Below are 12168 nucleotides of genomic sequence, written 5' to 3'. Positions count from 1 at the left end.
AATAAGCATTCTGAGTATTGCGCTGCAATACATGTCCCCTACCGGCAGTCTGTCGTCCGGAAAACTGTTGGGGAATATTACCAAAAGTTCAAAGTGCCATAACTTTGTCAAAAATGATCGAAACGTCGTGAAGTTCGAACTTGATCTGTAACTTATCATGAGGAAACCATGTACCGAGTTTGAAATCATTAGCATTAAGAGTTTAGAAAAAAAAGCCCGGAAAGCTGTTCTTTGCGTGACGGACAGACTGACAGACGGAGGGACGGAGTGCAAACCTATAGTCCCCTCCGGTGTACACCGGTAGGGGACTAATAAGCAGCACACAGTGTACAAAAAAGAACAAAATGGCATTAATAAGAATACAGCACACAGTTATTGTACAATAAGCAGTAATCAAGCAATTTAAATAAAAATTATGAAAGATTGTGTGGAAAGATGGTAGCGAAACAAAGAAAGAACACAACTTAACAGTGTGCCTGCCAGTTGTCAGCTTGCATCGCATTTCGGTCGTTACATTATCATCAACTCAGTAAGTAAATAGTTTTGTCACAACTCTTCCATAACTTTTTGAGAAATCCTGCGATATGTCGTTTTTGGCCCTATCTCTCAATGGTGAAGAATCACTTAAATTCTTCTATCTAGATCCAGATCTTCACCAAAATTGAAACGATTGTTCCTTTGTCACACACACAACATCCCCACCAAGATTTGTCCAAATCGGTCCACAACTTTTTGAGATATCCTGCTATATATCATTTTTGGCCCCATCTCCCAATGGTGAGGAATCACTTAAAAATTAAATAATTCTCGCATCCGAATCCATATTCAGATCTTCACCAAAAACGAATCGATTCTTCCTTGTCACACCCACAACCTGTCCACTAAGTTTTGTCCAAATCTATCCACAACTTTGAGATATCCTGCTATATGTTGGTTTTAGCCCAATCACTCAATATTGTGAAGAATCACTTAATAAATGAAATAATTCTCATATCCGAATCCATATTCAGATCTTCACCAAAATCGAATAGAATCGTCCTTGTCACACACCAACCTGTCCACCAAGTTTCATCCAAATCCGTCCACAACTTTTTGAGATATCCTGCTATTTAACGTTTTTGGCCTCATCTCACAATGATGAAGAATCACTTTAATAATTCTAGTAGTTGGATCCAAATCCGGATCTTCACCAAAATCGAATCATTTCTTCCACGTCACATACACTACCTCTGCCAAATTTCGTCCGAATCCGTCCACAACTTTTTGAGATATCTTGTTCACAGAGAGACAGACAGGGTTGAAAACATAACCTCCATCCATCTTTGGTGGCGGAGATAACTAACACGGCACTCCGTAGAGCACATAACTCCGCCAGGCTGAACAGTTTACATTTTGTATCCCACTGATAGGCCGAATCTAGATCTGAACATGAATCAAAATAGAATCGTCTTGATCTTCATACAGAACCAACTCATCCACCTAGTTTTGTCATAACTCATCCATAACATTGTGTAGTATATCGTTTTTGGCCCCATCTCTCAATGGTGAAGAATTACTTAAAAATTATCTTATCTGGATCTGGAGTTGGATCTTCACCAAAATCGAATCAATTCATTCTTGTCACACACCAACCTGTCCACCAAGTTTCATCCAAATCCGTCCACAACTTTTTGAGATATCCTGCTATTTAACGTTTTTGGCCTCATCTCACAATGATGAAGAATCACTTTAATAATTCTAGTAGTTGGATCCAAATCCGGATCTTCACCAAAATCGAATCATTTCTTCCACGTCACATACACTACCTCTGCCAAATTTCGTCCGAATCCGTCCACAACTTTTTGAGATATCTTGTTCACAGAGAGACAGACAGGGTTGAAAACATAACCTCCATCCATCTTTGGTGGCGGAGATAACTAACACGGCACTCCGTAGAGCACATAACTCCGCCAGGCTGAACAGTTTACATTTTGTATCCCACTGATAGGCCGAATCTAGATCTGAACATGAATCAAAATAGAATCGTCTTGATCTTCATACAGAACCAACTCATCCACCTAGTTTTGTCATAACTCATCCATAACATTGTGTAGTATATCGTTTTTGGCCCCATCTCTCAATGGTGAAGAATTACTTAAAAATTATCTTATCTGGATCTGGAGTTGGATCTTCACCAAAATCGAATCAATTCATTCTTGTCACACATCCAACCTGTCCACCACGTTTCGTCTGAATCAGTCAACTTTTTGAGATATCGTGCTATATATCGTTTTTGGCCTTACAATCCCTTCAGAAAGTATTGACATCCCTTGACTTTTTCACATTTTGTTGTGTTACAGCCTGAATTTAAAATGGATTAAATTGAGATTTTTGTCACTGATCTACATGACCAGTACAAATGACCAGTATGAAATACCAACAAAAAAACCAGTCGGTCAATGGGACCAGTAGGAGACCAATAGGTCAATGAATAGGATTGCAAATAATCAGTCAACATATATTGAAAATGTACATGCCCAGACTGGGAATTGAACCCTGGTCCTTGGGTGAACTGTATCAGTGCTCTGCCATCTGAGCTATCTGAATCCCAGATAAGATGGGTTTTCAGACCAGTTAACTCTTATGGTTTCTACAGGACCAGTTGAACTTCAAGGTTCCTCTTGGTTTCTATAGGTTTTCAGACAAGTTGCATCTAATGGTTTCTATTGGTTTCAACTGAATCTGGTTAGATTTCTACGGAAAACTCTACTGGTTCCTGTAGAAGCCAATAGAAACCATGGTTTCCAATAGAGACCCATAGAGATGTCCGGGTGGTCTCTATGGGATTTCCGATCTGGGTAGGGTGCTGCCAATAATGGCAGGCTATGTTAACATTAACTCTTCTATGATATCTATGTATTTATTGCCGGTGCATGCCAACATTGAGTGAAGACAAGAAGGCTGACAAACCTGCCATATATTCACTTTCCTTGAATGCAAGAGTTACAGCAAGGAACTTCCAGATAAGGTTATCAAAATGACTATGAACAAGCAATCCAAGAACAGAAGTGGGGGCTGAGTTGAATTCACCAAATAAAATATCCATGGTTGCTATGAGCATAGTCAGCAAGCCGATTGTTATGCACTAAAGGAAACAACTGCAACAGGTAAGAATTTTGTTCTCACATGTTGCAGTTGTTTATTTAATATTTTCCTTCAACCCAAAATGGCTGCCAAACCATGTGACCTATGATGTCATAAAATTAATATTTCAATACAAATGGGTCATGGATCATGTGCATGCAATTTCAGATTTTTAGGATCAGGAATTCGATTAAAACATTTTTGGCTGGTATACCACTTCACCTATGATGTCATCATTATCATGCTTTTGTTCCCCATTGGGAGTACTTGACAATGTACCAAGTTTCAAATTTTTCCATTCAGCGGTTTCCAAGAAATAATTTTTTAATTATTTGCTTTTAATCCAGGATGGCTGCCATACCACGTGACCTATGCCATCACAATTGTCATAAAAACATTATGCATGGGTGTCACTCCTACCCTAAAAGTTTCGTCTCAATTGGACATATGGTTGCTGAGAAAAACCAGGTTTAGCCCGCACGGATGGACGGACGGACAACCTAAAAACATAATGCCTCCGGGGACTTTGTCGGCGGAGGCATAACAATGTTTAATTATCTGTGTAGTCCTGTCTCTCTGACAGTTAGGTATTCTTGTTACCCACCCCTTCACTCTCAGTAGTGTTACGGATTCGGCACTTATTATTATTGTTGTTATTATTATTATTGTTGGTTCTAAGTATTATGGTTATTGTTCGATTCAAAATGGTTATTGTGGTTAAAAGGTTAAAAGCGCTCATGGAAAAGAGACAGGAAGCCGGAAGACGACGATAGAGAGGAAGAAGAAGGCGTGAGGAGACAGGAAAAAGTCGTGTCTTGAAGTTCCGTACCGAGCGTGGTCGAGTGTACATCGCGAGTGAACTTTGAGTCCCGAAAGGAATTTCGTGCGATATCTGTTATCGCTGGAGTATTGAGAAGCCTGCGTAGTCAGGTATAGGCAAAGAGGTTCCGGAGAATCCTCGCCTAGAGGAAGGAGGCGTAAGAGCTGTCCGCCATTTTGCGCCGTGCGCTGCGTTCACCGAAAAAGGTTTTGGTACGCGTCAACTTTTCTCGCCCTCCGGCCGTCTGCCGGAGATGTGTGTGCGCGACAGCGGCGTTTGAAGATTACCCTGCGGTTCGCTGATTGAACGGTGAATGTGCACGTCTGGATCGCGTCTTTGGGATTTCCCTGTCCGCCGCCAGTGTGCTGTTGGTATGGACCACGTGACGGTCCACGCCTTGCCTATACCTCCTTCCTCGCCTCATCACCTCTTCGCCGGGGTCCCCGTTGAGTTATAGAGACATTGAGGAGTGTTCTGTTTCGTTCACTGGGAACGCCGTGAGTGAGATTACCTTAGAGGATGGTACCATCTTAAGAGATATTGAGTGCACTTCGATTGCTATTGGTTGTACCTTTATTATTGTGTGTGATTTTTAATACAACATCTGGTCGTTTATAATCCTTGGTGTGGTTTCACTGTTGATTACGGACACCGAATCATATATTTTTCTGCCGTGGCTCCTCTCGGGGTTCGGAGGTATACCGGGACCAGGAGGTCGTGGAGGAACACGTAACAGAAATTGGGGGCTCGTCCAATTGACTCGTGGGCTCGAAATTGGGTCTTCGTCCGGGATATATATTTAAAAAAAAATATATATATATATTCCTTAAATTGTCTGGGAAAGAATTCCCTAACATTCCCAGAATTCCCAAATTTGGAACTTTTTCCAACATTCCCAAATTTTTCCAAAAACAAACAAAATTTTTTTTGGTGTTTTTAAATTTCTTGTGTGAAGGTTAACAGGTGTTAACAATAGTCACCATGGAGTTTGACGCAGAGAAGTTTGCAACGACCCCTAGTGAGGCACAGTTCAGAGCGTTACTAAAATCGGACCTCTTGGTATTGGCCAGACATTTTAGCTTGGAGGTTCGAATGAATATGAGGAAAGCAGAGATGCAGAGATTGGTGATAGAATCTCTGGTGGGACAAGGAACATGGGAAGAGGGAGCCTTGGATTGGTTACCCGAGGAACAAGAAAATGTGGAGCTCCGGAAGCTGGAGATGCAATTGCAGAGCCAGGAAAGGTTAAAAGCAGAGGAAAGGAAAGCAGAAAAGGAAAGAGCAGAACAGGAACGAGGACTCCAGGAAAGGTTAGAAGATAAAAAAAGCACAAGAAAGAGCAGAGGAAAGGAGAGTTGAAAGAGAACTCGAAGAAAGAAGAGGAGAGAAAAAAGCAGAGGAAAGGAGAACTGCAAGGGAATGCGAAGCAGAGGAGAGAAAAGCCGAAAGGGAGTTAAAGGACCGTGAAATGGCGCTTCAGCAGGAACTTAAACTCAAGGAGCTGGATTTAATGAAAGAACGGGGAGAGGTACCATCCATGCCGACTGGTTCGACACCTAGTCAGAACACCTGGGATGTTGGCAGACATGTGAGGCTGGTCCCACCCTTCAATGAAAAGGAGGTAGCCAAATTTTTTTCACACTTTGGGAAAGTGGCTCAACTCCTAAAATGGCCGGAGGAGTCCTGGACCATGTTAGTGCAAAGTGTTCTGGTGGGTAAAGCTCAAGAGATTTATTCGGCTTTGCCGATTGACCAATGTGCAGATTATGAGATAGTGAAGAAAAACATTCTCAAAGCCTATGAATTGGTTCCTGAAGCTAACCGGCAAAAATTCCGGAATGCAAGGAAGAGGGAGAGTGAGACCCATGTGGAGTTTGCCAGAGTGAAAGAAAACATGTTTGATCGGTGGTGCGAGTCCTGGTGGAGGAATTCCAACAGTGTGTCCATGAGGACATTAAAGTACATCTGGAGGAAAGGAAAGTACCAAAGTTGTATGAGGCAGCAACCATGGCAGATTACTATGCCTTAACACACAGGATGGGGTTCCACAAACCTAACTTCTCGCCTAGACCTAGCCAGGGGAACTATGGTACATCAGAGGCGGAGAAGGAAAATTCATGGGGGCGGCCTCGAGATGACTATGAGGACCACTCTGATACCACGACTTCTAGAAATCAGAAGACAACAGTTCCAAGGCAGACGTATCTTCCGGGGGGCTCGACGCAGACCACAAGGTTCCCCTCCGGGCCTACTTGCGCTTTTTGCCATAAACATGGACACTTGATGTCCCACTGTTATGCTCTGGAGAAGGGAAATCAGGAGCGGAGTTCGACTAGTACAACTCCGAATGCAATGGCAAATGTGGGAAATCGCCCTCAAAAGGGTTACCAACCATTTATTTCAGAAGGGTGTGTGTCACTGGATGGAGACTCGACTAACCAGAAACCGGTTAGGGTATTGAGGGACACAGGAGCACATTAATCTTTGATGCTTGAAGGCATTTTGCCCTCGTCAGAGGAGACGGCAACTGGTGATAGTGTTCGTTTACAGGGGATTGGTGGCTGTGTTAGAGGTCCACTTCATGTCATCCATTTGAGGTCTGATTTGGTGTCAGGACCGGTCACCGTAGGTTTACAAGCCACTCTTCCTGTAGAGGGAATCTCTTTTATTATCGGGAATGATTTGGCCGGTGGTCAAGTTTCTGGTAACCCGGTGGTTGTTAGAAAGCCCAGTAGGGAAAATAACACCACGCCAGTTCGGGATGGCGGCAAATTTGACAAGTTATTTGGAGGGAGACTGAACTTCAAAACAAAGGAAGAAGTTCTGACCGCTGTCTTTAGCAAATATGGACCGCTTCTGGAGGTGTGGCTGGTAAAAGACAGGGAAACGCAAAAGTCAAGAGGGTTTGGCTTTGTCACGTTTGAAAACACAAAGGATGCCAAAGAGGCAGAGACGGATTGGAATGGTAAGGATTTGGAGGGTCGGACCATAGCCGTAGAGAAGGCAGGCCGTAGGCGTCGAGGGGGCTACAGAAGAGGAAAACGTGGCGGTAGTTTCGGTGGTGGACGCAGTCGATATTATTATGGAGGCTCCCAGAGTTACGGCAGCTCCCAAAGGAATGATTAATAAGGTAGTGGCCGAGAAGGAGACCGCTATTTACGTGACTACAGTGACAAGCGGTCCAACTGTGATAATTACGAAAGTTAGAAAGAGTTGAAGCACTGAATACTGCGGAGCAGCCGAGCAAAAATTCCTACACGGATTAACCGGGAACGCCACGTTCCTAAAGGCGTCCATGTAGTGAACTTTCCCGCACGGACTAACCGTGAACTCCACGTTCCTAAAGGCGTCCATGTAGTGAATACTTCCAGGCCTCAGCACCCAACCACCATGGAATCTGGCTTTCAGCTCGGCCTCCCGGAGAAAAGTGCTGTAGATTTGTTTGACTTTGGATTGTGATCACTACCCCTTAACCTTCATTCAGAAGAAACTAAAAGTAAAAAAATCAGAGGGTGATGAGATGGAGTTTGGCTTTGCAGGAGTCTGACGGGGAAATTGAACATGTAAAGGGCAGGGACAATGTCGTTGCTGATGCTTTGTCCAGAGTGAATTAACTTTGGAAATCTCTGTGGGTTGTTCGAAGTTTTGTTGCTTTCTTTTTGGGGAATATTGAGTATTGTTGCTCACGGGAATGGATGATTTGGGTTGTGAGTTTACTTTTGTTGGTTTAAAGAGTTTGCCTGCAAAGAAAGTTTTCGCTGTGTTCAAACTTTCTTTCTTGAGGGGGGGAAGTGTTACGGATTCGGCACTTATTATTATTGTTGTTATTATTATTATTGTTGGTTCTAAGTATTATGGTTATTGTTGTTTAAGGGAAAGGGTTATTGTGGTTAAAAGGTTAAAAACGCTCATGGAAAAGAGACAGGAAGCCGGAAGACGACGACAGAGAGGAAGAAGAAGGCGTGAGGAGACAGGAAAAGACGTGTCTTGAAGCTCCGTACCGAGCGTGGTCGAGCATACATCGCGAGTGAACTTTGAGTCCTCGAAAGGAATTTCGTGCGATATCTGTTTTCGCTGGAGTATTGAGAAGCCTGCGTAGTCAGGCATAGGCAAAGAGGTTCCGGAGAATCCTCGCCTAGAGGCTGCGGCTCGAGTAAGAGCCGTCCGCCATTTTGCACCGCGCGCTGCGTTCACTGAAAAAGGTTTTGGTACGCGTCAACTTTTCTCGTCCTCCGGCCGTCTGCCGGGGATGTGTGTGCGCGACAGCGGCGTTTGAAGATTACCCTGCGGTTCGCTGATTGAACAGTGAATGTGCACGTCTGGATCGCCTCTTTGGGATTTCCCTGTCCGCCGCCAGTGTGCTGTTGGTTTGGACCACGTGACGGTCCACGCCTTGCCTACACCTCTTTCATCGCCTCATCGCCGGGGTCCCCGTTGAGTTATTTAATACATCTGGTCGTTTATAATCCTTGGTGTGGTTTCACTGTTGATTACGGACACCGAATCATATATTTTTCTGCCGTGGCCTCTCTCGGGGTTCTGAGGTATACCGAGACCAGGTCGGGGAGGAACACGTAACAGTAGGTATGTCAAACAATCCTTTGTGGTTCAGTTCTTCCACGGGTATACAAACTTAGATACAAAATGGAAGCAAAAAATGCAAGCTCCATACATTGTAATATGAGGAAAATCTTTTTCAATACGAGAGCCTGTGTTACGCAGAATCTGAAGCACCGCATTGTATATTTCATTTGCTTTGGGGAGACGCAGCCAGGCGAGCAAAAACTCGTACACTAGTTCTTGCTGGAACACTGCCGCATGCATAAATGACAGAACCTGCGCATGTGTGCACACATACATACACACCATTCTGAAACATTAAAACACTGATCACAATTACATTTCACCAACAGCAACCAAACTTAAACTAAAAAGTAATCCTCATTTATGTTACAGCCCATCGTGACAATCACCTTTCATCATACTGCAAGCTTACCCGCAACAGCTCAAATCCAGCAAGTATAGAAGAAAGATTGCCCATATCATCTTCCTCATCTTCACTGTGCAGCAAGTGATCCAAATGGCACATCAACACCCTAACAATGCAAGAAAAATGTGCACTTATTTCATGCAGTGATAAAGCAGAAAACAACAAAAAAACTGCATGCAGTTGGAAAGGACATTTAGAGCTTATAACGGGGTGTGATGTACAATTGCTATCATGAAAATCACAACGAACCAATGTCTACAGTTAAAAATCTATACATATATAGAGCCTTCAGAAAGTATTCACACCCCTTGACTTTTTTCACATTTTGTTGTGTTACAGCCTTAACTTAAAATGGATTGAATTGAGATTTTTTTTGTCACTGATCTACAAATACCCCATAATGTCAAAATCGATTTTTATTTTCATTTTTTATTTTTAGAAAGTTTTACAAAAGGAAATACAGAAATATCTAATTTAGATAAGTATTCAACCCCCTGAGTCATTACTTTATAGAAGTGCTTTTGGCAGCGATTACAGCTTAGAGCCTTATTGGGTGTGTCTGTAACAGTTTTGCACATCTGGATTTGGGGAGTTTCTCCCATTCTTCCTTGCAGATTTGCTCAAGCTCTGTCAAGTTGGATGGGGAGTGTCGGTGAACAGCAATCTTCAAGTCTTTCCACAGATTCTCAATGGGATTCAAGTCTGGGCTTTGGCTGGGGCACTCAAGCACTTTCACATTCTTGTTCTGAAGCCATTCCTCTGGCTACGGCTTCCTCTCCACTCCCACCTTTTGTTAATATGTGTTTAGTACCGTCCTCCAAACAGTGATGACTCCATTTACATTTCGCTGTCTGGCAACACTCAACAACCTCTATCCACTCATCCAAACTCTCTCTTCCTCATATGTGGCTATTTCAACTGTCACCATGCCAGCTGGCTGGGTGTGGGTTTCTTTCTCACCAGCCATGGCATCTCAGCAAAGGACTTCTGCAACTCATTGGGACTGACACAATCTGTCAATTTCCCGTCCCGGATCTCATCTCAGTCAACGAACGGAGCATCTTCTCTTCTAGACTTGTTATGATAAACTTCGATGCAAATGTCTGCTGCTCTTTTGCTCCAATCGGTTCTTCTGATCATGTGCTTGTTAAAGTGGATATCTCTCTGGCCATTCTCAGAGAGCCTCCTCAACTTCGATGAGTCTGGCATTTCACTCAGGCAGACTGGCACGGTCTTCAAACAGCCATCAATCATTCTGGACTGGTCTCCCATCTCTACTGCCTCTGACATCAACTCTTCCTGGGAATTCTTCCAAAGTAAACTGCTCTCTCTCTCATGCACAGATTTATCCCATCTCGTCTTCAGTTGTCATACCCTTCCTCCCATCCATGGTACACTGAAGCTTGTGGTGAGGCAGTTGCCATGAAACAACTTGCCTTCGCCTCATGGAAGGCTAATCCAACTGAAGGCAATCTCAGTTCTTTTCACAAAGCTCGGAACAAGTGTGTGTCTACCCTCAGGAGAGCCAGGAAACGATATCTCTCGACTCTCAAGACTGAACTATCAAAACTGTCTCCCTCCTCCAAATCCTGGTGGTGTCTGTTCAAATCTGTTTCTGGTGTTTGTTCCCCTTCCATCCCCTCCCTTACCTCAAACAGCTACACAGCTGACACCGCATGTGAAAAAGCCGAATGCCTCATCTCTGTGTTTGCCTCAAAATCTTGTGTCCCAAACCCATCTCTCTCTGTACCCACCTTACCCAGTCGAACCCAGCCGCTCCTGGACTCTGTGTCCTTCTCTCCTGACAAGGTGGATAAGTTTTTGTCAAATCTCGACTCTGATTCTGCAACTGGACCAGACGGCATCAGCCCACGGGTACTAAAATCTTGCTCTGCCGTTCTATCTCACCCTCTCTCTGTTCTATTCACCCTGTCTTTTGCTCAAGGTCATCTGCCAGCATCTTGGAAATCAGCAAACATTACCGCTTTACACAAAAAATGTGCAAAAACAGATCCTTGCAACTACAGACCAATCAGCCTGCTCCCAATAATCAGCAAGGTCATGGAATCAATCATCGCTTCTGACATCAAATCCTTCCTCTTCTCCAATGGCTTGATCTCGGATCATGAATTTGGATTCAGACCAGGTCATTCTACTCTGGACATGCTGCTTCTGCTGTCTCAACAATGTATGGAGGTCCTCAATGCCAGACAGGAAATCAGAGCTGTCTCCCTTGACATATCACGTGCCTTCGATACGGTCTGGCACCCCGGTCTGCTCATCAAACTCTCCTCCAATGGTATCCATGGAAATCTCCACGCATGGCTTGTGGAGTCCCTCTTTGGTCATAGTCAACGTGTGGCCCTGAATGGATTTCTCTCTTCTCCCCTTCCTGTTCAGGCTGGAGTTCCCCAAGGCAGTGTTCTGGGCCCTGTGCATTTTCTGGTCTTCATCAATGATCTTTCCGACTCTCTGGAAAATCCTCTCTATCTCTTTGCTGATGACTCCACTCTCTGCCGATCCATACCTCATCCCTCAGATCGGCAGTCTGCAGCCTCCTCACTCTCTGCAGACCTGGAAAAAAGTTTACAGACTGGTCAAACAAGTGGAACATGTCTTTCAATCCTGACAAATCTCACACTCTCACTATGTCTCTTCGAAAAGACCGACTGGACAACCCTCCCATCTACTTTCTCAACAATCCACTCCAAGAAGTTCTGTCACTCAAGCTTTTGGGTCTCACTATCTGCCATGATCTTTCCTGGGAAAAACCACATTCCAAAGCTGGCCTCCAAAGCCAGTCACCGACTGGGAATCCTCCATCGTGAAAAGTCCTTTCTTGGCACACCTGAGCTCCTCACCACATACAAGGCTTTCATCCGCAGCTCAATGGAATACTGCTCTCCCCTCTGGGCTGGTGCTCCTGACTCTCACCTAGCTCAGCTTCACGCTGTTGAAACCAAAGCTTTCAGAATCATTGGAATCTCTCGCGATGAAACTAACTCCGAGGGCCTTTCACTCACTCACCGCAGGCAGGTAGGTGGTCTTTCTCTCTTATACCGACTCCTATCCGGCCTAGCTCCCCAGCTCTGTCTCTGCTCTGTTCCCCAAATATTCCTACAGGTCGCACAAGATCTGTCAGCAACCCTCTTCTGGTGAAACTGGCAAAATCAAGACTCTCTGCTCACCTTGACTCTTTCAATCCTCTTTTCTCCAGTCTCTGGAACTCCCTCAC

General features: G+C 44.2%; 1 protein-coding gene across 1 annotated transcript in view; it reads right to left on the bottom strand.

Moving 5' to 3' along the window:
- The window catches only part of LOC137426526 (sister chromatid cohesion protein PDS5 homolog B), a 253471-nt gene that overhangs the window by 87930 nt on the left and 153373 nt on the right, over positions 1 to 12168 (bottom strand). Inside the window, exons 18-19 of the mRNA XM_078774894.1 lie at positions 8940 to 9039; positions 8616 to 8779 (exon numbers count right to left, since the gene is read on the bottom strand). Of these exons, the coding sequence (XP_078631020.1) occupies positions 8616 to 8779; positions 8940 to 9039 (264 nt within the window). The remainder of the gene's footprint in view (positions 1 to 8615; positions 8780 to 8939; positions 9040 to 12168) is intronic.

Source organism: Myxine glutinosa, chromosome 1, assembly GCF_964187855.1.
Source record: "Myxine glutinosa chromosome 1, kmMyxGlut1.1, whole genome shotgun sequence".
Classification (NCBI taxonomy): Eukaryota; Metazoa; Chordata; class Myxini; order Myxiniformes; family Myxinidae; genus Myxine; species Myxine glutinosa.
The sequence above is the reverse complement of the archived record's forward strand: the minus strand, read 5'-3'. Positions and strand labels throughout refer to the sequence as shown.